This window comes from Hyaena hyaena, unplaced genomic scaffold, assembly GCF_003009895.1.
Source record: "Hyaena hyaena isolate Hyena2069 unplaced genomic scaffold, ASM300989v1 scaffold_133, whole genome shotgun sequence".
In the NCBI taxonomy this organism is placed as follows: domain Eukaryota; kingdom Metazoa; phylum Chordata; class Mammalia; order Carnivora; family Hyaenidae; genus Hyaena; species Hyaena hyaena.
The window spans coordinates 3,062,586-3,089,984 of record NW_024080765.1 but is presented as its reverse complement, the minus strand read 5'-3'; the positions used below and the strand labels follow the sequence as shown (position 1 = coordinate 3,089,984).

General features: G+C 36.2%; 1 protein-coding gene across 2 annotated transcripts in view; it reads left to right on the top strand.

The window, feature by feature from the left end:
- CDK13 (cyclin dependent kinase 13) overlaps positions 1 to 27,399 on the top strand; it is a 119,264-nt gene that overhangs the window by 50,686 nt on the left and 41,179 nt on the right. For both annotated transcript variants that reach the window (XM_039237986.1, XM_039237987.1), the window contains exons 6-7: positions 25,857 to 26,046; positions 27,053 to 27,109. In XM_039237986.1, the coding sequence (XP_039093917.1) occupies positions 25,857 to 26,046; positions 27,053 to 27,109 (247 nt within the window). The remainder of the gene's footprint in view (positions 1 to 25,856; positions 26,047 to 27,052; positions 27,110 to 27,399) is intronic.

Sequence of the window (27,399 nt, the reverse complement as noted above, 5' to 3'; positions counted from 1 at the left end):
AAACATAGAGAAAGCAGAATGTTTAGGTTCCCATCAGGAGAGGATTTATGGCAAAGGGATTGTGGAGTTTAAGGAGAAAAGAATCTGTGGGTAAGTCAGGAAGGAGTAGATGGGAATGGAAAGGGGGAAGTGCCTTTCTCTTGTCAGTATTTCCTGAATAGGTGAACAAGAAATAATGTTCTTTTGGGGCAGATGTTGTAAGGTAAAAGTAATGAGAAATATGTGTAATGATTAAAAGTACGTAGGTTGAATCTGTGCTTCGTCCGTCTCTAGTTTCCTCATCTGGAAAATGGAGTCATAATTCCTAATTCATAGGTTTGTTGCGTTCGATGAAATAATTCATGCGAAACACTTAGAATATTGCACACAGCAAGAACACAATAAAATTTGCCTTTATTATAGGTTGGTAGTCTATTGAGGGTAGAAATAGATCAATAATACAGTAATTGTTTATAATCAGGCAGAGAGGATGGAGGTTTGGGAGAAATAGTTTTAGTCCTTTAGTGAAATTTTATTATGTGGAGAGCAGACCCAGAAATTAGGGAAAAAAAAGAAACTTTTTTCTGAAAGCTTACAAGTAGTCTTTAATTGTTGATAGTAAAAGTTATCAAGAGTGAAAAAGTTGTCACTTAGGACTAAGTGTGTTTGATTGATTAACCTACCAGCCATTAAAAAGTGAGGTCATCAGTTGGATCAAACCCAGGCAGAGAAAAGGAGATCATAAGAATGAAACAGGCACGTAAGACAGATGCCAGTCGCAGAAGCCATGGTATCAGTTTGAGATGGAGAGTCGAGGGGGAAGGTCAGAAGAAGCAGGTTGATCTGACGTTGTGAATACTGTGGCCATTAATGGAGAGAAAAACTTCTGCGGTTAGATCCTGCAGTGGGGGGGATGGGGGGGGTGGAGGTGGGAGAGCACCGTTTAGGGCAGTAAACTATTAAAGGTTAAAGATTTGTCAGGATTTTGCCATTTCTGTGAACTGCCTGTTTTTTTGATGTTTGCTTACTAACTAGAGATTTATTAAAATACATATTAACGTTTTATGTGTTTCACATATCATACATAATTTTTCCCATTTCCCTTGTGTGCCCTCAGTTTTGTTTTTCTATATTCTTTGTTACCCTGAAACTTATATGTGGTCATATTTGTCAGTTTGGGGGACTTTTTTTGAAGGAAGGTGATTTGTCTCATGCTTAAGAAGGCTTATCCAAAAATTGTAAGAATGTTTTTTTGTTTTTAATTAATTTTATAGATATTAAAACTTTATATTTTTATTTTTTAAAAGTTTTTATTTATATTCTAATTAGTTTAAAAAGTGTAATATTAGTTTCAGGTGTATAATACAGTGATTCAGCACTTAGAATACAACACCAGGTGTTCATCACAAGTGCACACCTCAGTCCCAATCACTCCCATCCACCTCCCCTCTGGTAACCGTCAGTTCTCTGTAGTTAATAGTCTGTTTTTTGGTGGCCCCCCTCTCTCTCTCTGTCCCTCTGTCTCTCTTTCCCTTTGCTCACGTGTCTTCTCTTTTTTAGAAAAATTTTTTAATGTTTATTGATTTTTGAGAGAACAGAGCGTGAGTGGGGGAGGGGCAGAGAGACGGGGAGACCCAGAATCCGAAACAGGCTTCAGGGTCTGAGCTGTCAGCACAGAGCCTGATGCGGGGCTCGAACCCACCAACCGGGAGATCTGACCCGAGCCAAAGTCAGATGCTTAACCGACTGAGCCACCCAGGTGCCCCTGTTTTTCTCCTTAAATTTTACATGTGAATGAAATTTTGTGGTATTTGTCTTTCTCTGACTGATTTATTTGGCCTTTTTCAATAGTTTGGCTTTTGTAGATATAAACATCAGGGTGTGTGTATCCCTTTGAATTAGTATCTTTGTGTTCTTTGGGTATATACCTAGTAATGCAATTGCTGGGTTTTAGGGTAGTTCTGTTTTCTGGTTTTTAAAAAGTTTCTATGTGAGTTTTTAAAAATACTTTCTGATTCTGTTCTGTCATGTTCATCCTGTATAAAGTTTGTACGTATTCTGAGCTCTCCTGTTTTATAGATCCTTTTGCATGTCCTGCTATCATATATTATTTTAATTATTATAATCTTATATTACATTTTAATTTCTGGTAGATAAGAGTCTCCTCCTCTGTGCTCTTTAAGAAAAGATCTTGCCTGTTTTTAAACATTCAGATGTTTATGAAGTATGAAAACTTAAAAATGGAGATTTGACTGGAATTCTGTTGACATTTATTTGGGGGGGGCAGGAGTCTTTTAAAAACTTGTTCAGTGTATGAAATCATAGGTATATTCATGTGATGCTTGAGTAAGGGCATAGTGTGATACCTGGTGCATATTACATGTTGTATATGTATTTAATATTGATATTACAATAATTATTTCTTAAAGTATAATTGTCCTTTAATTCAGCAATTCTATTTTTAGAAACCTAGAAGGAAGTAATCATGACTTTACATAAATATAACTATGAGAATGTTCTTCACAGTATGGCTTGTAATAGCAAAGCATTAGAATTAGTTTAAATGTCTAACAATGGAAGAGGATTGAACAGAACTATGGTATATTACTACTTTGACGTACTATGTAGCCATTAAAATTGTATACAGGTTCAGTGATAAGCAAAACTGTCACTCTATATATTACGAACCAGAAAAAGTTTATAAAGGAATATATAAAGTTTAATCCAGATTTTGTGTTAAAAATATATTCCAGGAGCACAGGGAAGCCTTTGGGGCTAATGGGTATGTTCATTGTCTTAATTCTAGCTATAGTCTCACAGATGTGTACCTATGTGAAAACTACTTAAATTGTACCTTCTAAATATGTGCAGTTTATTATTGTCAATTAACACATTGAAACTGTAAAACATTTTTGTTCAGTTAAAAGTGTAATAAGCTCCAGGAAAACTATGAGTTTATTACTTCAGAAATTAAATCAATAGAATATATGAATATATACAGAGGTTTATTTTAAAGAATTGGGTCAGACAGTTGTTGAGGCTGGAAACTTGTTGAGAGTGGCTAGTAAGCTGGAAGTCTGCCAGGAGTCTGTGCTGCAGTCCTGAGTTCACAGGCGTTCTGGAGGCAGAATTTCTTCTTTAAAAGGACATCAGTCTTTTCTCTTGAGGCCTTCAGATGAGATGATTGGATGAAGCCTACACGCGTTATTGAATACTCTGTCCTCAGAGTCTACTGACTTGAGTGTTAATCACATCTAAAAATACCTTCACACAACATCTGGACTGGTATTGACCAAGCAGCTGGGCACTGTAGCCTAGTCAGGGTAACGCATTACATTAACCATCACACTATATCAGAGTTATTTCAGCAAAGCAACAGAAAATTTAATTGAAATGGTTTCAATCATATGGGAATGTATTAGCTTGCATAAGAAGTGGTCCAGAGATAGAGCAGGCTTTAGGGTTAACTGATTTAGTGGCTTAAGGATGTCATCAAAGGCTCAAGTTATGCCATCTGCAGTGTCTGTTTTATTCTTATTGTAGGATGGCTTGAAGAGGCAGTTACTCATACCTGGTGAAGGGAGAGCCTGGCTTCACATGGGTTCCTTCCTTCCTTCCTTCCTTCCTTCCTTCCTTCCTTCCTTCCTCCCTTCCTTCCTTCCTCCCTCCCTCCCTCCCTCCCTCCCTCCCTCCCTTCCTTCCTTCCGAAGGGAGAGCCTGGCTTCACATGGCTTCCTTCCTTCCTTCCTTCCTTCCTTCCTTCCTTCCTTCCTTCCTTCCTTCCTTCCTTCCCTCCCTCCCTCCCTTCCTTCTTTAATATTTATTTACTTTTGAGAGAAAGAGNTTCCCTCCCTCCCTCCCTTCCTTCTTTAATATTTATTTACTTTTGAGAGAAAGAGATAGAATGTGAGTGAGGGGCGAGACACAGAATCCAAAGCAGGCTTCAGGCCTGAGCTGTCAACACAGAGTCTAACCTGGGGTTCGAACTCCTGAATCGCGAGATCATGACCTGTGCTGAAGTTGGATGCTTAACTGACTGAGCCACCCAGATTCTCCTTCCCATGCCTTTCTGAAGTCCATGAAGGCTTCTCTCTTAGAGCCCCACATCAGTGCCTCAGTAGGCCCAAATCTGCTGTGCCTACACATCTGTAAACCAGTTATCAGCAGGAGGGTTATCAAGAACTTACTTAACATAGAATATACTGTATTTAGTATATGATAAAAATAAGATAGACCAAGAAAAGTACCCCTTTCAGTACTCAGGACCTTGTTGGCTATGAGGGAGATAGCTGAGTTGGGCAGAGACTGATTCTTGGCTTTACATGAAATCTGAAGATGCTACAGTATTACAGAAGAAGATTGAGAAAGACCTATTGTGTTATGCAAGTAAAGGCTATGCAAACTTTCTTTATTGGTTAGTCTGTGTCCCTAGGACAGGTGGGAATTGGCAGCCAAAATGCTGAGTCATAAAGTTAATGGAACTATTTTTATTTTAGGATATGAGAAGTTGCATTGATACTCTCTTCTAACATTCTGATTTTAGGTGTTTTATTTTAATTAATGTAGTAATTATTTCCTGACTGTTGCTTCTGTTACTGGGCTTGTTCATTAGGGTTTATATTAATTTCACTCTTGGGTTTATGTTAATTTCACTCTTGGGATTTTAGGTCATTTTTGGATATAATGGGATTTCCTAGCAAATGTTATATAATCATAAGAATTATCATTATCACAGATATTTGAGGTAACAGGAATTGAATGCATTTTGCATTTCTTGGCTTTTTTGTTCTTTGTTTCTGGGTTTAAATGAGTTTTCTGAAAGTGAATTGGAATTTTACATTTTGTTCTAGATTTAATATAACCAATAAGCTTTTAAAAAGTTCAGATTCTTTTATCACATGTTATTTCTGCCACAGCCACTCTGCCAACCTGGATTCCCTTCATTGATACATCTATACACGTTTAATCTTCATTTTAAAGCTGTTCCCTCCCCACAACATATTGAGTTGCATAAGAAAGACTGGACTGGCACGCTGTCCCTAAATGTTATGTGATTATATTTGTCCCAGAATGTAATTGAGGTTGCACAGACTTCTCACTGTACATCCAACTCTTACAGCAGAAGCTGCATTAAATGATGGCAGTTTAATGGAGCACTCATGATTAAGGTAAATAAAAATTGCTTAAACATAACAAATATATTTTTAAAGCAGTGACAGTATGGCTATGGGTAAATCAGGGTGTAAGTAAAGTTTATTTTTTTTAAAGGTTTTTATTTTTTTTAAGTTTATTTATTTTGAGATAGCACAAGCAGAGGAGGGGCAGAGAGTGAGAATCTCAGGCACTAAGAGATTCACACAGAGCCTGACATGGGGCTTAAACTCATGAACTGTAAAATCATGACCTGAGCTGAAATCAAGAGTTGGACGCCCAACCAACTGAGCCACCGAGGCTCCCCTGTAGGTAAAGTTTTTAAAAAGCAGGACAACTTTGGAAAATAAGGTTACTTTAAACATACTGAAAAGTTAGAAATTATAAAGTTATTTTATAACTGAAATTCCCAAAGAGCAGTTAATGTGCTAGTCTTCTGAAATGATAATTTTGACTATGTGAATTCTAGACAATTCTCTTTAAAGTAGATTGAAAAAAATTATGAAAACATCGCTAAAAAAGGAGAAAATTAATTAGAACATTAATTTAACAAATCTGAAAAATGTAGTAGTACTTTATTTAATAAAAAATGCTTGCTGTGGGCCAAGCACTTTCCTAAGCAATTTACAGATATTAACTCATTTAATCTTTATAAAAAATCTGTGAGGAACATAGAAGGAAATGAGATGCAAAAACATCAGAACCACTCTTAGATACACATAATACGTGATATATGAAAAATAGTGACTAGAAATAACCTTTTTTAAAGTAGATAGTCATTTTAGTTTGTTTGATTTTCATAGGATGTGGAAAATCTATAGGAAAATCACATAGGATGTGATACTTTGATGTATCACAATATTTTTGTGGGAAAATGAATTAGAAATACAAATACTAAGGCCAAGTACACACCTGTTTCCTGCCATTCCCTTTTGTGATGGCATTCATTGGATTTCTCCTCGTTTCTGCTCCTCACCTTTCACATGGTGGGATCACGTTTCCTAACCTAGTTCATTGTCACTGGTAGTGAAATGAGAATGAAGGCCTGAAATGAGAATGAAGACCCTCAGGTGACAAGCCAGGAACTCTCAGGTTTTCAGAGTTGGAAGCTTTTGGGCCTTTTTTGTGATAGAAAAATCTCTAGATTTGAGGTATTTGGTTTCAGGCTGGCACAGTCATCAAACCTTTTACTTTCTGCCATTTCAGGATTAATCTATTTCTCTCTTTATTGCTAGTGACTGCCACTCTCACTCTTCTTGCAATGGTCATATATCTGTTTTTAAGTTATTTACCACTAATACCAATGAGAAGGAGAGGAGGGTAGGTTTCTTCCTTCTCTGCCAATGGTTACACCAAACCCCTTCCCCCAGACACATTTTTCTGTCTCTTTGGCCTGTGGGAAATGCAGAGTTATGAAAGTGACTCAGGGTAAATAAAAATGCCGAAATAAATTGGATACTTTTAGAAGAAATTACTTAGCGAGTATTTGTTGAGTACTTGTTATGAACCATACATTGTTCTAGGTGCTAGGAATAGGCAGTAAATTAGATAGACAAGTTTCCTACCTTATGGTGCTTACGTTTTAATTGAATAAGACTGGCTATCTTGGATATTCTGTTGTAAGACCTTAGGATTGGGGTTGGGCTGGGGAGGATTTAAGGGAATAGGGAAATGAAATTGCTTTTTTCTCCTCCAACTTGGACAGTCAGAGGGGAGTGGAGGAATGTCCCCATCCATGCTCCGTGATACTATATGGCTTGGGATGCTGATGATAAGTGATGAACATAACATCATGTTTTCTAGCAATTACAGATTAAAGGCAAAGACAACTACAGGAAGAGAGATTTTTGCTTTCTTTTTCTTTCCTTGCAGAAATATTTTTGAATTTTTTATAAATGTCTTGAAAATGTATACATTACAAATACTGAGACTATGATTCTTTTTCTTGTTTTAAGTAAAGAGCAATGCACATTTGGCAGTCTTTAGGTTTTCAGTCAGAACTGTTAAATCATGTCCATCAACTTTTCTCCTTGATTATTCTGATGTTGAATTTGAGAAAACAGAGTTGTAATGCAACTTATACTTTGTTTTCACAGGATGAGAGAGTTCATTGCCTCAACTTCTGTCTTCCCATGCACTCACCTCACTCTGTACCCGTTTCACTCTTTTGTCTCAGAGGAAGTAATGTTTCTTCCTGCTTGAAGCTGATTCCTTCTCTTAAAAAAATTTTTTTTAATGTTTATTAATCTTTGAGGGAGGGGGAGGGGCAGAGAGAGTGACAGAATCTGAAGCAGGCTCCAGGCTCTGAGCTGTCAGCACAGCACAGAGCCCAAAGCAGGGCTCAAACCCATGAACCGTGAGACCATGACCTGAGCCAGAGTCGGGTGCTCAACTGACAGCCATCCAGACGCCCCGAAGCTGATTCCTTCTTGTTCCTAGGATCTGGTTATATGTTATCTCTTCTGTATTTCATCCTCTTCCCTTTTTTCTGGCTCCTTGCTTTGAGCACTAAACCTACTCAAATCTCTTCTGTCTTGAGCAAAACAAAATAAATCTTTCTCTGATTTGAGTCTCCTCCATTATTCTTGTCTTGTTCCTTTCTGTTGTTGCCAGACATTTGGAAACAGTAATGAGCAATTGCTGTCTGTGCTTCCTCTCTTTTTCATTCACAAATTTGTCTGAATTTTCCTATTACTTTATTGTTAAGATAAGGTCTTTAATGATCTCTTGCCAAGCCAGTGGTAATTTCTCAGTTTTTCTTTCTTTATATGGGCAATAATTACTATGTTATTGTTTCTTGAATGTCTTCTCATCTTTTCTGAAAAAGTCTTCTCTGGCTTCATGGCCTTAATCGTTGGTCCCTTCTTGGCCTTCTCCTTAAATGGTGTTTTGTCCTTGGTGGTCTTCTCTCCTGTTCTCAGATATTCCCATTGGCTAAGCTTATTACCATCATTGGCTCTATGCCATTACTTCGTGAAAATTTTTCTGGACCTGAGCTCCATACAGTTACAGCTATTCACTAGATATCCCCATATTGACATTTCACAAGGGTTTCTCAACCTGAGCTTACTCCTTGCCCCCTCAGAGCCTGCTTGCTCTGAGTCGATTTTAAACCCAGGTTAAAATGTTGTTTCTCAATTCTCTAATCAGGATACCCTGCATTTTAAGCCTGTCAATTAAAGCATTATAATATTATTTTATTTAGCTAACATCTGCATTACTACCTTATTAGGCTCTTAATGTAGCAGCTCTTAGTCATGTCTGTACTTACAAACTATAAACTTCTGTTACTATTCTATTGAAAATGTCTCACAAAGGTAAACTTCTAAAATAATTGACATATTATAAAGAGCTTTATGTAAAATATGTGATCTCAAAAATAATTTAAATTGGGATTTACAAATGGAAACTTGTAATTTTTCGTTCAAATTCACCATTCCTATTTCTTGTGTTTACTTCCAGTATTACGGCCTTTGCCTTGAACAGGCAGGATCTAGGCTAATACAGATGATTTCTAGAATGGCTAGTTGAAAGTAGATTGGTCTTTCACATTCTTTTCTTTTTTTCTTTTTTTTTAAGTTTTAAAATTTATTTTGAGACAGAGCGCAAGTGGGGAAGGGGTACAGAGAGAAACTGAGAGAGAATCCCAAGCAGACTCCACACTGCCAGCACAGAGCCTGATGTGGGGCTTGAACTCATGAAACCCTGAGATCATGACCTGAGATGAAACAGAGTCGGACACTTAAAGGACTAAGCCACCCAGGAGCTCTAGAATGCTTTTTCAGTTTGTATTGTTTATTATGGTAATCAGTTAACAGCATGGAAATCTTCACTGTTTCAAATATAAGGCAAACTTGGAACAGAGCAGCTGGTCTATTTTTTAAGAAATCTGTTTCTTTTTTTTAACATTTTATTATTTTTTAAAAAGTGTTTATTTTTGAGAGAGAGCACGTGGGGGAGGGACAGAGAAAAAAGGAGACAAGGATCCAAAGTGGGGTTTGCGCAGACAACAGAGAGCCCAATGCAGGGCTTGAACTCACAAACTAAGACCATGACTTGAGCCAGAGTAGGCCTAAACCATTTTTGGAATGTCTGGGTGGCTCAGCGGGTTAAGTGTCCGACTTTGGCTTAGGTCATGATCTCATGGTTCGTGGGTTCGAGCCCCGTGTTCAGCTCTATACTAACAGCTAGGAACCTGGAGCCTGGTTCAGATTCTGTGTCCCCCTTTTGCTCTGCCCCTCCCCCACCTGTGCTTGTTCTCTTCTCTTTCAAAAATAAATAAACAATGCCAAAGGAAAAAAAAAAGACCATGACAACCTCAGCTCAGGTCATGATCTCACGTTTTGAGATTGGGCTCTGTGCTGAGTGTAGAGCCTGCTTGGGACTCTCTTGCTTTCTCTCTGCCCCTCCACCACCCGCACTCGCACTCTCTCTCTTTCTCTCAAAATAAATAAATAAATATTTTTAAAACCCCACATTTAAAAAAAAAATTGTTTTTTTTAAAGTTTATTCATTTTTTGAGAAACAGAGGCAGATAGAGCACAAGCAGGGGAGGGACAGAGAGAGAGGGAGACACAGAATCCGAAGCAGGCTCCAGGCTCTGAGCTGTCAGCACTGAGCCCGATGCGGGGCTCAAACCCACAAACTGCGAGGTCATGACCTGAGCCGAAGTCAGTTGCTTAACTGACTGAGCCACCCAGGCGCCCCTAAAACCCACATTTTTATACATTGTGCTAGTTGTGATTTTTAGCTTACTTTCCATATATTTTGGTCATGGATGGAATACTATATTTGAATTAGTAAATGGACTTGAATTTCACTTAAATCAGTGTGCTGGTGTTCCCTATCTTCTTCCCAGATATGTTTAATAATATAATAATATATTCCTCTTTGCCAATTATTATTATTTTTTTTAATGTGACGGAGAGACAAAGTGTGAGCAGGGGAGGGGCAGAGAGAGAGGGAGACACAGAATCTGAAGCAGGTTCCAGGCTCTGAGCTGTCAGCACAGAGCCCAGTGCGGGGCTTGAACTCATGAACCATGAGATCATGACCTGAGCCAAAGTCAGAGACATAATTATTGCACCTATGTGGGTGCCCCATCCTTGCCAATTGTTTTTAATAATTATTTAAAATACCCCAAAATATTATTGTTTCAACATGTAATGATTATTTAAAAATTAGTGAGATATCTTACATATTTTTGTACTAAGCCTTCAAAATCTGCAGCACATCTCACCTCATTGGGTCTAGGCACATTTCAGGTGCTTCACAGGCACTCGTGGCTAATGCCTTGTGAAAAGAGCGTAGTCCTAGAATATAGCCTGATAGAGGCTCTATTTTGGGGTTGATAATTGTATTTGATGTGTTTTGGGGTTTCGTACCACCCATTTACCCTATTTCCTATATACCTTACTTCCTATAACAACTATGGCCTTTTTGTTGTTGAGGATCCACCTTTTACCAGTTCTCAGTTGGTGTAGCTGTAGAGCTGACTCCACTTGCAGGCCTTAGGGGCACATCACTGGCTTGTTACAGTAAGGTTTTCCCGTCCATGAGGTTGAGATTTATTCCTGAGATTTCCTGCATAGAGTGAGGTTCTCTTACATGTGAGGTAGAAGCTTGAGAGCAAGAAGGAACTATTGTTGCAGCAACCACCTTGTGACAGTATAGGTTCTGAGTATAAAGCCAGCACTGAGATATAGAGGAGACTAGACTCTTACCGTAGGATTTTGGAAATTCTGTTTCACTCTGTACCCAAAACAAAGAATGTTTAGGAGATTGATAAATCAGCTTTTTTGTTCAGCCCAGTGTGCACTGGGTTTTGTAGGTATGGATTAGGGAGGTCCATCTTAAAATAGCCTGTGGTCTTAGAACGTCCTAGTAGCACAGGGTTGTTCTGGGATTGATTGGAATTATATTTCCACCAAATATAATTCAGGTCAAGTTGTGATTCCTCAAATGCTTGACTTTACCTCTTATAAAGGGTTGTTCCAGACCTTCTGGTGGGGTTGACAAATAAGGACTCAACCTAATTACAATGAACAGTAATAACTCAAATGTTTATTCAGTGAAGGGAATCAGAAACGCAAGAAATATATAATTTATTCCCTCCAATTTATTTGTTCTTCATTTTGCATTTTACTGCTTTGCCTGTGAGCATAGAGCTTACTTTGATCAGTTTTTACTCATTTTAAAATCTTTTGTATTTTAAGGACTTTTTTTTTTTTTTTTTAGCATTTATTCAGATTTGAGAGACAGAGAATGAGTGGGGAAGGGGCAGAGAGGGAGACACAGAATCTGAAACAGGCTGAGCCATCAGCACAGAGCCTGATGTGGGGCTCAAACCCACAAACTGTGAGATCATGACCTGAGCTGAAGTCGGATGCTTAACCGACTGAGCCACCCAGGCGGCCCAAGGACTTTTAATTATAAACTCTTTAATGTTCTTTTGAAAATAGAGTTCCTCTGTAATGAGTATAAAATTAAAAATGAGTTCATCATAATCTTTGAAGTAATGCAAATATATATCAAGAAAAAATTAATTTCCTGTTTTTTTTCCTTGATACTTTTTTCCTAATTCAGGGTTATATATCCCTCAAGACCTTTGTGCTTAAAAATGGAAATAGAAATAATAGAAACATATATTTTTTAAGTTTATTTATTCTGAGAGCACATGCGAGGGAAAGGGGAGGACGAGAATCCCAAGTAGGCTCCATGCTGCCGGCACAGAGCCTGTCGGGGGGCTCAGTCTCATGAACTGTGAGATCATGAGTGGACTAGAAATCAGCAGTCAGTTGTTTCACCGACTGAGCCATCCAAGCGCCCCTAGAAGTACATACTTAAATATATATGTTGAGAGTGAGAGAGAGAGTCCGTGAGACAGTCAAGCAGAGAGAGATGCAGAGAATCCAACAGTTTGATAGAGTCTGAGAGAGACTGATAGGGACACAGAGAGACAAAGACAGAGGCACAGAAAGTCCCACAGACACAGAGAATCTGACAGACCCTTGCAGAGAATACTTTCACCGTCTTAAAAATCCCCTGTGTTCCGCATGTTCATATCCACATTTAAAATCTTTGGCAAATACTGTTTGTTTCCTTGTTTGTTTGTTTCTGTCTCCCTAGTTTTACCTTTTCTAGAACATCATTGTAACTGGAAAAATACAGTATGTAGCTTTTTCAGATTGGTTCCTTTCACTTAGTAATATATGTTTAAGTTTGTTCCATGGATTTCTTTGGTTTCATATGTCATTTCTTTTTAGTGCTAATTAATATTCCATTGTCTGGGTGTTCCCCATTTATCCATTCACCTACTGAAGGACATCCTGGTTTTGGATTATTATGAATAAAGCTACTATAAACATTCACATGCAGGTTTCTGTTGGGATATATGTTTGCAGCCTCTTTAGCTGAATACCAAGGAGCATGATTACTGGGTCATATAGTAAGAACATATTTGGTTTTATGAGAAACTTTCAAAGCCACTTTCAGAAGTGGCTTTACTATTTTGTGTTTCCATAAGTAATGAATGATGAGAGTTCTGCTGTTCCATAGCCTCACCAGTATTTGGTGGTATCAGTGTTTTGGCTTTTTGCCTTCTAACAGGTGTGTATGGTACCCCATTGTTGTTTCAGTTTGCCATTCTTTTTTATATTTATTTATTTCAGGGGGAAGCACAAGGAGGGGAGGGTAGAGAGGAGGACGGAGGATCTGAAGTGGGCTCTGTGCTGACAGGCTGACAGCAGGGAGCCTTATCTGGGGCCTGAACTCACAAACCTCAGGATCATAACCTGAGCCAAAGTCAGGGGCACTGAACCAGCTGAGCCACCCAGGTGCCCCTCAGTTTGCTTTTCTTTAATGAAATATGATGTTGAGAATCTTTCCATATGCTTACGTGCTATCTGTGTGTGGGTGTTTTTGTTTTTTGTTTTTTTCCTTCTTGGTGAGGTATCTGTTCAGATCTTGTGTCCACTTTTTAATTGGGCTGTTTGTTTTCTTATTGTTGAGTTCAATAACTTTTTTGGTACATGGCTGTCTACCAGTCCTTTCTCTAATATGTTTCATTAAGATTTTCTTCCAATCTGTGGCTTGCTTTTTCATTCTTCTAATGGGGTCTTTCACAGAGCTGAAATTTTTAATCTTACTGAAATCCAACTCTTTTTTCATAAGAATACCGTTTATTCTTTCACAGACTGTAAATTTGGTGTTGTATCCAAAAAGCCTTTGTCAAATTCAAGGTCACCTGGATATTCTCCTGTGTTATTTTCTAGGAGTTTAATAGTTATACAATTTACCTTAGGTAAAATCTGTATCTAGATTCTTTTTGGTTTTTGTGGGCTTTCTTTTTGTGTGTGTGTGTGTGTGTGTGTGTGTGTGTGTGTGTGTGTGTGTTTTGTTTGTTTTGGGGTTTTTTTGGGGGCCATGCATGCCAGTGTCTATTTATTCCAGCAGCCTTTGTTGAAGACTGTCCTTTCACCAATGAGGTGCCTTTGCTCTATTACTGAAGATCAGTTGACTGTTTTCTTAGTGTATATTTCTGGGCTTTCTGTTCTGCTCTTCTGTTCTATTGGTCTACTTGCCTATTCTTCTGTAAGTACCACATTGTGTTGAGTATTGCAACTTACAGTAAGTGAGGCCAGTTAGTGTTAGTCCTCTAGCTTGATTCTCCTTCTGCTATGGTGTTGTTCTAGGAATTTTGCCTCTCTGTATGAATTTAAGAATCAGTTTGTCAGTATTCATAAAATAACTTGTTAGGATTTTGATTGGGATTGCAATAAATGCATAGATCTGGTTGGGAAGAAATATCTTGACGGTATTATGTCTTCAGTCCATGTGCATGGAATATCTCCATTGATTTAGGTTTTTGCTTCTTTCATCAGGGTTTGTTTTCTCATATAGATCTTGTACATATTTTGTTAGGTTTATAACTTAAATATTCATTTACTTTAGTTCCTAATGTGAATAGTGTAATGTTTTTAATTTCAAATTCCAGTTGTTCACTGCTGGTATATAAGAAAGCAGTTAACTTGGTACATCAACTTTGTATCTTGCAACCTTGTTACAATTGCTTATTAGTTCCAGGGCTTTTTTTGGTGACTCTTTGGGATTTTCTAGGTAGTCAATAATACGCATTTTATTTTTTCTTTCTAATAATGTATATCTTCTATTTCTTTTTCTTGTCTCACTGCACTAGCTAGGTCTTAGAGTATGATGAGTAGAAGTGGTAAGAGGGGATATCCGTGGCTTGTTCTTGATATTAGTGGAAGCTCTCTCACCAATTAAGAATGATGTTAGCTGCAGGTTTTTCAGAAACTCTTTTGTAGAGGAAGTTTGCTGAGTTTTTTTTTTTTTTTCTTAAATCATGAATGAGTGCTGGGTTTTGTCAAATGTTTTTCCTACATCAGTTGCTATGATCATATGATTTTTTTGTTGTTGTTGTTAGCCTCCACGTCATGGGTTGTGCTAATTAGTTGTTGAATGATGAACCCGGTTTGCATATCTGAACTAAATCACACTTGTTCATGGTGTGTGTGTGTGTGTGTGTGTGTGTGTGTGTGTGTGTATAGTTGGATTTCATTTATTTAAATTTGGTGAGGAATTTTACATATGTGTTCATGAGAGATATTGGCCATAGTTTTTCTTTCTGTGGACTTTGGTTTTGGTATTAGAGTAATGCTGGTCTTACAAATTGAGTTAGGAAGTAGTCTATCTCCCTATATTTTCTGGAAGAGATTATAGAGAATTGATATAATGTCCTTCTTAAAATTTTTGGGAAAATTCACCAGTAAGCCCATCTGGGCCTGATGCTTTTTGTCTTGGAAGGTTATTAGTTATTGGTTCATTTTCTTTAATACATATGGGCCTATTTGGATTATCTGTTTTTCCTTTTGTGACTTTTGTGTCTTTGTGACTTTGTGACTACTGTGTCTTTGAAGGCATTGGTCTATTTCATCTACATTATCAAATTTGTGGGCAGAGTTATTCATATATTACTTTACTGTCTTTAAAATGCTTTTGAGCGGGGCGCCTGGGTGGCTTAGTCGGTTAGGCGTCCGACTTTCGCTTAGGTCATGATCTCGCGGTTCGTGGGTTCGAGCCCCGCGTCGGGCTCTGTGCTGACTGCCAGCTCAGAGCCTGGAGCCTGTTTCAGTCTGTGACTCCCTCTCTCTCTGACCCTCCCCTGCTCACGCTGTCTCTCTCTCTCCTAGAAATAAATAAAAATATTTAAAAAAAAAAATGCTTTTGAGAGAAATAATGATGTTTCCTCTTTCATTTCTGAGATTAGTAATTTGTACTTTTTCTCTTTTTTCCCCTAATTAACCTGGCTAGAGGTTTACTAATTTTATTTGATCTTTTCAAAGAATCAGCTTTTAATATCATTGATTTCTCTTTTAATTTTTATTGTTTCTTTTTTGCTTACATTGACTTTAAATATGCCCTTTTTCTAGTTTCCTAGAAAGGTGGATGCTTAGGTTACTGATTTTAGGTCTTTTCTAATACATGCATCCAGTGATGTAATTTCTCTGTAAGCAGTACCTTTGCTTTCTGAGGAGAACTTTTATATAATTTTTATCTTTCTTGCTCTTTTGGAAAGTTTCCCTCTCCCCGTAGCTTCTATCAAGATTTTTCTTTCTCCCCCCCCCCCCCCTTTGATTCTCAGTGGTTTGAATGTGATATACCTAGATGTTGATGTTTTTGTATTTGTCTTCCTGGATAGTCGAGTTTCCTAGATCAGTGGTTTGGATTTATCATTAATTTGGGGGAGATTTCAGCCATTATTACTTGAGATATTTTTGTTTTCCTTCCTCTCTTACTGTTCCTAATATTCTATGTACATGTGTGGTACCACCTTTTGTAATTGTCCCACATTTTTTGAGTATTTTGTATTGTTCTGTAGTTTTCTGCTCAGTTTTGGAAGTTTCTTTTGATATCTTCAAGCTCACTGATTTTAAATGCATTCTTTATTTTTGTTACAGTGTTTTTTGATTTCTAGTACTTCCTGTTCATTCTCTCTTAGAACTTCTATTTCTCTGCTTACAATACCTATTTGTTCTTGCATGTTGTCTACTTTTCCCATTAGAGCCCTTAGAAAATATTACAGTTTTTAAAATTCCTCCTGTGATGATTCTGATTTTTCTGCTATATTTGAATCTGACTCTGATGTTTGCATTTTCTCTTCAAATTGTATTATAAAATACCTTATAATATTTGGTTGAAAGCCAGACACACCATGTATTAGATGAAAGTAACTGAGGTAAATTGGCTTTTAGTGTAAGGTTTTATGTTTATCTGCCTAATGGTTTGGCCGTGCTTTTTGTTTGCTGAAGCTGTGTCAGAGGCTAAGATCTCCCTTGTCTTTTGGGTTCCTTGGAGACGACTTCTTAAATAATGTCTGGGATGTGCATTTCTTTAAGTTGTATTCCCTTGTTAACTATACAGGAGCCCTATTTATATGGTGGTAAGTTATGGGGGGAAGAAAAGTATCTATGATTTGGTCTCAGTTTTTTAGTGAGCCTATATCCTTGGGCTGTGTCCTTCAGAATTGTTTTCTTGGTTTTCTTGTAAGGCAGGAATACTAAAGGGTGCTGCTGTTGAGTATTTCCTTCCTCTCAGTCAAAGGCTAGAGTGTTCTGGAGTTGGATTTTTTTTTGGCCAGATCGATAAGGCTCTTGTGGAACCCCAGTGAGTTAGTCTATGTTAATAGAATTTCTCTTCAGAGCAGGCTGTGTTAAGAACAGAATGCTCTAAGTGTATTTCATCATGACTATTTTCCCCTTCCCCTTGCGGGAAGCACAGTATAATTTTTTTGTGATCTTCGATGTGATGGTAGGTTTCCTGATGGCAAAACTTGGAGAAGTATGGGAACCTAGCTAAGGCTGGATCCCCTGAAGTTTTTAACTGTCAGACTTGTTCACATGGAGTATCCAGCAATTTGTGGATACCCAATTACAGTTTGGACTTTCCTACCCTGATAATAGTTCCTATGGAGATTTCTCTTCCTGGGCTTCTGCTCTGGTGAGTTCTGACTCTCTTTATCCACCTGTCTTTATCTCCCTTACTAATTTAGGGGGCAGTGGTTTGCTCTGTGACCTGTAATTCTCTGATCTAAGAAGAGCTCTTGATTTTATTTAGTCTCCTATTTTCTTGTTGTAACAATGGGAATGGTAACTTCCAAATTCCATACATGTCAGACCAGAATCAGGAAGTCCTGGTGCTAATTGCTTTTTTACTATGTGTTCTACTTTTCTTATTAAAGAATAAAATATACCTCTAGATGATAAACATTTTTGACATAGCTGCATGATGTGCCACGGTGTGGATATACAGTTTTATTCAATCAGTTCTTTATGGGCATTCAGTATTTCCCATCATTTTTTCCATTACAAACAATACTGCTACAAATGTCCTTATGTGGTATCTGGATGGCTCAGTCAGTTAAGTGTCTGATTCTTGATTTCGGCTCAGGTCATGATCTCATGGTTCATGGAGATTGAACCCTGCACCGGGCTCTGGGCTGACAGTGTGGAGCCTGCTTGGGATTCTCTCTCTCTGTCTCCGTCACTCTTTCTGTCTCTCCCCTGTGCACATTCTCTGTCTCTCTCAATCTCTCTCTAAAAATAAACATTTTTTAAAAAGTCTTTATACATGTATAAGTATACTTGCATACTTGTGCTAGTTCCTTTGATTTACTCCTAAATATGGGATAGCTAAGTCAACAGACATTTGTATTTTTAATTAATAGGTAATCAGGTTACTTTGCCAAAAAATTGTAGTAGTGTATAAGTTTCCTGTCGTTTGAAAATCACTAGAGGGGCACCCGGGTGGCTCAGTTGGTTAAGCATCAGAGTCTTGGTTTTGGCTCAGGTCACGATCGAATGGTTTTTTGGGTTTGAGCCTCGCATCAGGCTCTGGCACTGGGAGCCCGGAGCCTGCTTGGGATTCTCTGTCTCCCTCTCTCTGGCTTCTCTCCCACTCGCACTGTCTCTGTCTCTTAAGTAAATAATCTTAGAAAGAAAGTCACTGGATATTGTCAGTCTGATAAGTAAAAATGGTATCTCATTGTTTCTTTGATTAGTACTTTCCTGATTACCAGTGAGGTATGGAGCGTCTTTTACCATTTTGATTTCCCACATGCATTCTTTGTGACATTGCCATTTCTTTCAGTTGGGTTATTTTTTTTTTTTCCTTAACAAATTGTATATTAGACATAGTTGTTAATATATTTAAAAATTACTGTTTGTGTTCCTCGTAGAAAAGTCAGAAAATGGCAGCAAAGGAAGAAAGTAAAAATCACCCATCTGCTCACACAGAGATAAACTGCTCTTAGAATTTTGATATTGGACATTTTTCTAACCATATGTATGTATATAAATTCCTACCAAAGTGAAAGTTAACTTGGCATGCTATATTATAAAAAATATTATTACATTTGATTTTACTAATGTTTAAATACAATGTAAGGAAAAATAACATGCAGTAGAAAAAAAATTTTTAATGCATTTTGTGGGGTGCCTGGCTATCTCAGTGCAGCATATGACTCTTGATTTTGAGGTTATGGGTTTGGGCCCCACACTGAGTGTATAGGTCACTTGAAAATAAAAAAAAATAATAGAAATACAGGTTATGATTTACTAAATTGATTTCATGACCCAGTATGCAAGTTTGAAACTTTTGAAAAATTTTGAAATGATTTGAAATATTGATATTGAAATATTTGCTAAAATTATGTAAATATATAACCTTGATAAAAATAAGACCAAAGTGAAAATATGGGAGCATTCTATCCCTTAATTCAGGATAATTTGAAAGCCTATTTAAATTTTTATTCATTTTTGTTTCAAACATTTAAAACAATTCAGTATTACTGAAATAGTAGTACTGAATTACTCAAACATACTTATGACACTAGGATGAAACCCAGTGTTGCCAATTCTCACATATAGCCATTATCACATTGTGCTAATCTTATTTCATTTCTCTCTCCCCACCCATTTTTATTTTGCCTGGATTATTTTTAAGTGAATCTGAGGCATCATATTGTAATCATAAATACTTGATTAATCCTTCGTCTATCGTATATAATGATTATGTTAAAAAGATTATGTGATTATGTTAAAAAAGAGAAGAGGCATTATACCTAACAAATAGGCAGTAATTTTATAATATTTTCTAATAGTTGATATTTATATTTACCAAGTTGTTTCAGAAATACTTTTTATAAGGGCTTTATTTGAATCTGGATGCAAACAAGATCTACACTGTATATGGTTAATTATCATCTTAGGTCTCTTAGAATCTATAGTATCTTCTCTTGCCTTTTAGAAATTTCATTCCATTTGTTTACTGAAGAATAGACCACATTTGGATTTGGCTAAATGCTTCCTTTTGGTGTTTTTGGCTTGTTCTTCTAACTCTCATATTTGCTCTAAATGGTAATTAGATCTAGATGCTTATTTAAATATAAGCTCAATTCTTTGGCAGTTGTACTTAAAAGATGATGCTGGAAGCATGGGCAGGGATTTGGGAGCATCTTAGCTGGGCAGTTTTGGCTCACATTCTCTCATGAGGTTGCAGGGAGATGTTGACTAGTGCTGTAGTCACTAGAAGGCTTGACTGGAGTTGGAGAATCAACTTCCCTCACATGGCTGGCAAGGTATCGTTCCATGGTTGGTGGGAGGTGTCAGTTCTTTACATGGGCCTTTCAGTTGATTTGCTTGACCATCCTGACAGCTTCATACCTGGCTTCTCTCCCAGGGCAAGTTATTCAAGAGGGTAAAATGGAACCTGCAATGTCTATATACGATCTTGCCTTGGTAGTCAGAGATATTATCACTTCAGTATTCTCTTGGTCACACAGACTGTCCTTGAATCATTGTAGGGGGCGTAGATAACCTGACCATAGAATCGTTGGGGATCATGTTGGAGACTGACTACCATAGATGATTTGTTTTTAAAGAAACTTATTTATTTTTTATTTTAAGTAGTCTCCATACCCAACATGGTACTTGAACCCATGACCCTGAGATCAAGAGTCATGTGCTGTACCGACTGAGCCAGCCAGGTGCCCCTGCTGTAGGTGATTTTAATTTAAAAGAACAGGGTTTATATTTGTTTCATCTTATACTTGTCTTTTAAATTAAAGATCTTTTTAAATTAAAAATCTTGATTCCCAAGATATTAATTAACCTAGTGCTACAATATACATATAATTTCAAGATAATAATGCTAATATTAGTTACTAAGAAGAACACTGAATGAAGTGTTAGCTTGCTTAATGTCTCTTTTTGTTCTTAGACTATACCTCAGTAGGGATATGTAGTCAAAATACTGTGATACAGACCTGCAGCCAGTCTGATACACTTTTAGGTTCGTGTGTTTCTGATTTTTTATGGAAATACTTTCTTACCTTTTTTGGTTTAATGATGTATATTAATCATGTAAAACATTGCATGACTCCAAACTCACAGCTTTAAAACAGGGCACATTCAGAATAGTCTCACTCCCATTTCTCTTTTTCTTGTTCTCTCCCTTTCCCATGGGCAATTATTATATTTTTGTTTTTAGTGTTCTTCGTCTCAGTTTCTTTTCTACTTATTCACCCTCCTCTCTTTATATAAATAGGAGCATAACAGTAAATGCCTGGTTCTTTCCTCTCTAGTGGTAGAGATTGTCCTCATCTTTTCTTATGGCTACGCAGCACTCCACCGTGGGGGTGTATGCCTTCTTCGGTCAGCCTCCTACTGGTCGACATTTGCATTGTTTTCAGTCTTTTACTCGTAGAAATAGTGCTGCATTGAATAGCCCTGTGTCTATTTCGTTTAGGATTTTTGTCAGTGAACTTTGGGACAGGTTCCTAGAATTGAGTTTGTTATAGGCCAAAGGGAAATGCCAAATGTGATTAAACTGGGTTTTACCAGATTCCTAGCATTGTCCGAGAGCGTTCTTGCAGCTGTGCAGTACGGTCTGGGGTCGTTTTTTTGGATTGTTGTCAGCTTGTTTTTGTGGTGAGGTTTCAGTCTGAAAAATAAATTTTTATTCTGAATAGGGTTAAGCAACTTTCCATTGATGGAATGTCAGTTTGATGCACTGGATTGTGTGTGTGTGTGTAAGTTGCAGATGAATATTTTCCAGTTTAACTCTCCTGAATTTGTTTGTTGTGTTTTTAGCCATGCAATAGATTTTTATTTTTACATAGTCACATCATTGAAGTGTTTCCCTCTTATTGCTTCTTGATTTGATTCCTAGTTAGGAAAGTTTTCCTCATTCTGAAGTTATGAAGAAATTCATGTTTTTTTTTTTTTAAAAAAACTGTTCTCATTATTTTATTTTGTATATTTAGTACTGCTTCATTTGCTTTTTATGCTGGTAAATACAGACCAGTTTTATCTATTTCTGTCTGTGTATTCAGTTGCTCAAACATTATCAATCCATCTTTTGCCCCATTGAAATGGTATGCCATGTTTATCATATATTAAAGTTTTGTGTGTGCTTGGGTAGATTTCTGGATTTCTGTTTTATTTCATGTTTACTTGCCAATATTAAACTTTTTAGTTACAGACATTAACACGGTCTTAATACCTAGTAGAGCCTCATGCCCAGGTCCCCTTTTCTCTTTTACATGTTTTCCTTGCTGTTCTTATTCATGTATTTTTATATGTGGATATGACACCAACTTTATGTTTAATTGTGGGGGAAAAACCCCATTTTATAAAATTAAGCTTGTGATTAATTTATAAATTATGTAGGGGGAATTGACATCTTTATCATGTTGAACCTATGTAAGAATGTATGCATTTTTGTGTGTGTATAGTTTTGTCTTGTAAGAGTGTCTTACAGGTTTATTTTTTGAAGGATTTGGCACATTTCTTAAAATTAAAAAACCTCTTATTAGAAACAGAGTCTTCCGTTTTGTTATGTTAATGACTCCTTTATGTTTTATTTCTGCTGTTTTAAATTGTGCTACTGTTTTTCGTAATTTTCTCATTGAATGTTTATGTCTTTTTCAGGGACCTAAAGATATTACCTGTATAGAGAGACAGTTTTAGTTTCAATTCTTATACCTCCAAATTCAAATCTAATAGAAATAGAATGCAAGCCATTATATTTTAATTTAAAGTTATCTTGTTAGCCTCATTTTGCTAGCCTCATTTAAAAAAATCAGTGTTGGGGCGCCTGGGTGGCTTAGTCGGTTGAGCGACTTTCGCTTAGGTCATGATCTCGCGGTTCGTGGGTTCGAGCCCCGCGTCGGGCTCTGTGCTGACTGCTGGCTCAGAGCCTGGAGCCTGTTTCAGTCTGTGACCCCCTCTCTCTCTGACCCTCCCCTGCTCACGCTGTCTCTCTCTCTGCTAGAAATAAATAAAACATTTAAAAAAAAAAATCAGTGTTAACTTAAATAATATTTTTATTTAACCCAGTATATTGAATAGATTATTTTAGAATGTAATTGTATAACTAATTATTAAAGTATTTTATACTCTTGAGGTGACTGGGTGGCTCAGTTGGTTAAGCATCTGACCTTAGCTCAGGTCATGATCTCATAGTTTGTAAGATTGAGCCCCGCATCAGGCTCTGTGCTGACAGCTCAGAGCCTGGAGCTTGCCTCAAATTCTGTGTCTCTCCCTCTTCTCTGCCCCTCTCCTGCTCTCACTCTGTCTCATTCTTTCCCCAAAAATAAATAAACATTTAAAAAAATAATAAAGTAGTTAAAAAAGGTATTTTATATTCTTTTGGTTGGTTTGTAGTAAGTCTTTGAAATCTGTTGTACATTTTACACTTTCAGCACATTTGGTCCAGCCAGATTTCAAGTGTTGAATAGCCACATGTGGCTTGTGGTAACTATTACACCATGCAAATTCTAAATACTTTCTCCGTGTTATTTAGTGTTATCAAAGATTGATCTATCAAATACATACTATTTTAGTATCTACTTTATCTTAATATCATTAATACATTTCCACATCAATACTGTACGTCTACAATAAGTTTCAAAGTGCCCACTATGGTATAGATGTACCATAATAAGCCAGTTTTTTGTTTGCTTATTGTTCTGCCTTTAAGTACTTTATTGGTATACTGCTTTTAGTGAACATGCTTATAGCTAAATCTTTCCGCTCTTTATTTCTTTATGCTAAAGATCTATAAATGCACTTGCCCTGTAAAAGGGTATGCAGTTTTTAAAGCTTTGGTGTATGTTGCCTAATTATATTTTATAGATCTTCTAATTTACTGATACTACACAACAGTGCGGGTTTACTTCACACCTTTGTTGATACTTTGTATTTAATGTCTCTCTTTTGATATCCTTTCGCCTTTAGTTAAAAGTGGTATATTGCTTTGTATATTTGAATTGATAATGAAATTAAACATTTTTTGTGTGTTGGGACATAAGCATCTTTTGCTTATTGACAGTTCATTTTATGACCTTTTTTTTTAAATTGTGTTACTGTTTTTAATAATTTTCTCATTGAACGTTTATGTGTTTTTTAGGGACCAAAAGGTAATGTCATCTGTATAGAGAGACAGTTTTAATTTTAATTCTTACACCTCTAAATTCAAATCTAATAGAAATATAATGCATTGATAGTGAAATTAAACATTTTTTGTGTATTTGGACACAAAACAATTTTTTGTGGGATTGGTCTTATGTACTGATTTGTAAGACTTTATTTTATATTAAGGATATTAATTGTTTTATGCAAATATATTTCTAAACTTTGCGGTTTGCCTTTATGTCTCTTTCTTTTTTAATTGTGTTTTATTTTTATTTATTTTTGAGAGAGCGCGCGCTTGCAAGCAGGGGAGGGGCAGAGAGAGGGAAAGAGAGAATCCCAAGCAGGCTCTGTGCCCTCAGCAGGGCTTGATCCCACGAACTGTGAGATCATGACCTGAGCTGAAATCAAGAGTTGGACGTTTAACCGACTGAAGCACTCAGGCACCCCTTGCCTTTACCCTTCACGTTGTTTACTTGTACATGATTCTGAATTTTTATTCAGTAAAATTTATTAAGTCTTTTTGTGAGGTTGTGTTTTGTCTTTGGTGTAACTCCCCGTCTTCCTGTGGGGGTTCTGTATTTGTCCCAATATCAGCTTCACCTTGTTATTTCCTCACTGATTTAAAATGGTTGCTTTCATAATTATTAGGTGTATATTGAGGCTTTGTTTTCTGGTGTATATTATATTATACTTCTTTGGGTGTTCCTACAGTTTATATTAAATCTCTGGCAGGGCAGATGTTAATTTTCAGAAACATTTTGGCTGGTACTTTGGTTCTTGTTTTCTTTAAGGTGAATTTTAGAATTATTTTGTGAAGTTACGTATCCTCTCAGCAAAAAAAAAAATATAAACAAATCCTTGGTTCTTTCATTAAAACTACTTTATAATATACAATTTTAATTTTACAGTTTGGTATTTTTTAATGAATTTGTATAGTTGTTGTTAAAGTTTATTTTCCCAGTCATTTGTAGTAATGTTTCTTTTGTGGAGTCATGTAAATTTTATTTTCTAATGAGTTGTTACTTGCATATAAGAATGAAGTCTTTTACTTCTTGTATATGGTTTTCTCTAACGTAGGTACTCTCTTTTTCTGTTGTGTTTTCAAGGAAAATAGTCATCTACCAATAATTCTGCTTTTCTCCCCTTCATTGTTTATACACTGTCTTTAATTTTACTTACTAACTTCTACCAGTTAGTAATAATTACTGTCTTCTCTTGTTCATAACACCTGGGATTTTACTGCTAAATATGACTTGTTTGTTGGTTTGAGAGAGAGGTACATTATAAACTTGTTTTTTAATTTTTATTTCAATTTCAGTTAGTTAACAGTGTAATATTAGTTTCAGGTGTATAATTTAGTGACTCATCACAAGTTCACTCCTTTATTCCCAGCTTTTAAGAATAAGTTTTTAACTGTACTATGAGTAAGATCTTGGTTCTGTTTTTATTTAGGAACTAATTGTTAACTTTCTTCAGATGACCTTTTTGGCATATTGATAGCTTTTTTTTCTTTGATAGATACATTGAATTTTATCAGCTTTTTCCCTTCTTGAATTGATAATTTATACTTTGTCTGACTGTCTGATTATAATATTTTTAGCTATAGCTTGGGATTCAGTTTGTACGAGCTTCAGTTAGGATTTTTGGATCTCTGATAAGTACAGTTGTTGTGTATGTACTATGTGCTATTTTAGGTTTTGGTAGCAAGATTAAGCTGGTTTTATAAAATAAGGTTGTAATTTGTTTGCTTTCAAATGCTCTGGAGATGTACAGACAGAATTATATGTTTATTGAAGGCTTAATAGAAATCATTTAAAGTCCAAACTGGGCCCAGATTGTTTTTTTATTAAACACAATTCTTTTCACACTTTTAAATTTTCTTTATGAACTATGCTGATTTTATTCAGCTTCTGCTGAGAGACAATTTGTTCAATATATAATATAGTTAAGAATTTATTTTACATTAATCATACCCAGAAGCTATGCACTGTAGGGTTGATTTCCATATCTTAATAGTGTTCTTCCCCTGAAGCAAACTGTGTTAGATGTTTCCTTGGGATGTATTTATTGATTTTACATTCAGAGAGAAAGATGAATGTTATTGAAGTCACAAAGTAAGACTTCTGTTCAGGGTATCATTTTCTTCACAGCATTTTATTTTTTAAAATTTCGAGCCTATAGAGAAGTTGCAAGAATTAAAAATTTTAACGTGTTAATTATTCTTATTCTTAGGTGCATTTTATTTGGTGTTTGAATATATGGACCATGATCTGATGGGACTACTGGAATCAGGCTTGGTTCATTTTAATGAAAATCACATAAAGTCATTTATGAGACAGCTCATGGAAGGTCTGGATTATTGTCATAAGAAGAACTTTTTGCATAGAGATATTAAATGTTCAAATATTCTTCTAAATAATAGGTATGGTATGAGTTTTCTATATGTGTTTTAACTGAGTGTTATATAATGTAGATTTCCATTCTGTTAAAAGATTCAAAATGTATTGCTCAAACTGTTTTAATATGATCAGTATTATTACTGCCAGAACTGCATCTGAACATGTGTTAAATATACTTTGATTAATTTCCAACAATGGTTTTTAGTGTGCATAATATAATACTTAATTGATTTTCTTGTTTGATATTCTTCCAAATAATGTGAATGGATATTCTTGTAATGAATAATGTTTTCAGCTTTAGGTTAAGAATAAATCTAAGAATTTTTTTTAATGTAGAATTTTTTTTACACCAGTATCACAGTTTTAAAGTGAACCTTACTGAAATGTGTATACACAGACACATGCGCGCGCACACACACAAATAGATATTTAATGTTTATGTTAAATATTTTACTGATAGCATAACCTGAGTTCTCATAATTCTTTTATCATTGGTGCTACTTGTTTAAGTGGGGCATGCCTGGTTCTGATTTTAGTTAATAGAAAGGGTTCTATGTACCTAGCCCCTCTAAGAATTGGAAAATTAAACATAAATTTAAAATGATACGATTTCGTTGTCATACATTATTGATGTGATTTGAACAAGTAATATGTCTTAATTCTAAGTACCATTTTGTTTTATTTTCATTGAAGTGTACTTTTCTAAATAGGAACTAACTAGTACTAAAATACTGTTAATACAAGTACAGTAAGAGTAATAGTAGTGGTGGTGGTGGTGGTACTAGAATAATAGTAGCTGAAATTATCAAAGGAAAAGTACCACTTTTTTTTACTTGTTTATCTATTTACCTTTCCTTATAGGACTTGGGGTACTGCTATGTGATCAAAGTTAAGGTTTATATAAGCATATTTTTATTAGTTCTAGGAATAGAATATGAATGTGTGTGATATGATTAGGTATCTATGAATAGGTACAAATATGTATGATTTCAGAGTAGACTAATACTTTATATTCATTTTGTCTTCCAGAGGGCAAATAAAACTTGCAGATTTTGGACTTGCTCGATTGTATAGCTCGGAAGAAAGGTAAGAGTATTTTCAAATGAGTATTATAGATAATAGAGACCAGGTTTAAGAATAGCTTATTGAGGGGCGCCTGGGTGGCTTAGTCGGTTAAGCGTCCGACTTTCGCTTAGGTCATGATCTCGCGGTTCGTGGGTTCGAGCCCCGTGTCGGGCTCTATGCTGACTGCCAGCTCGGAGCCTGGAGCCTGTTTCAGAGTCTGTGTCTCCCTCTCTCTGACCCTCCCCTGCTCACGCTGTCTCTCTCTCTCCTAGAAATAAATAAAAAAAACATTAAAAAAAAAAAAAAGAATA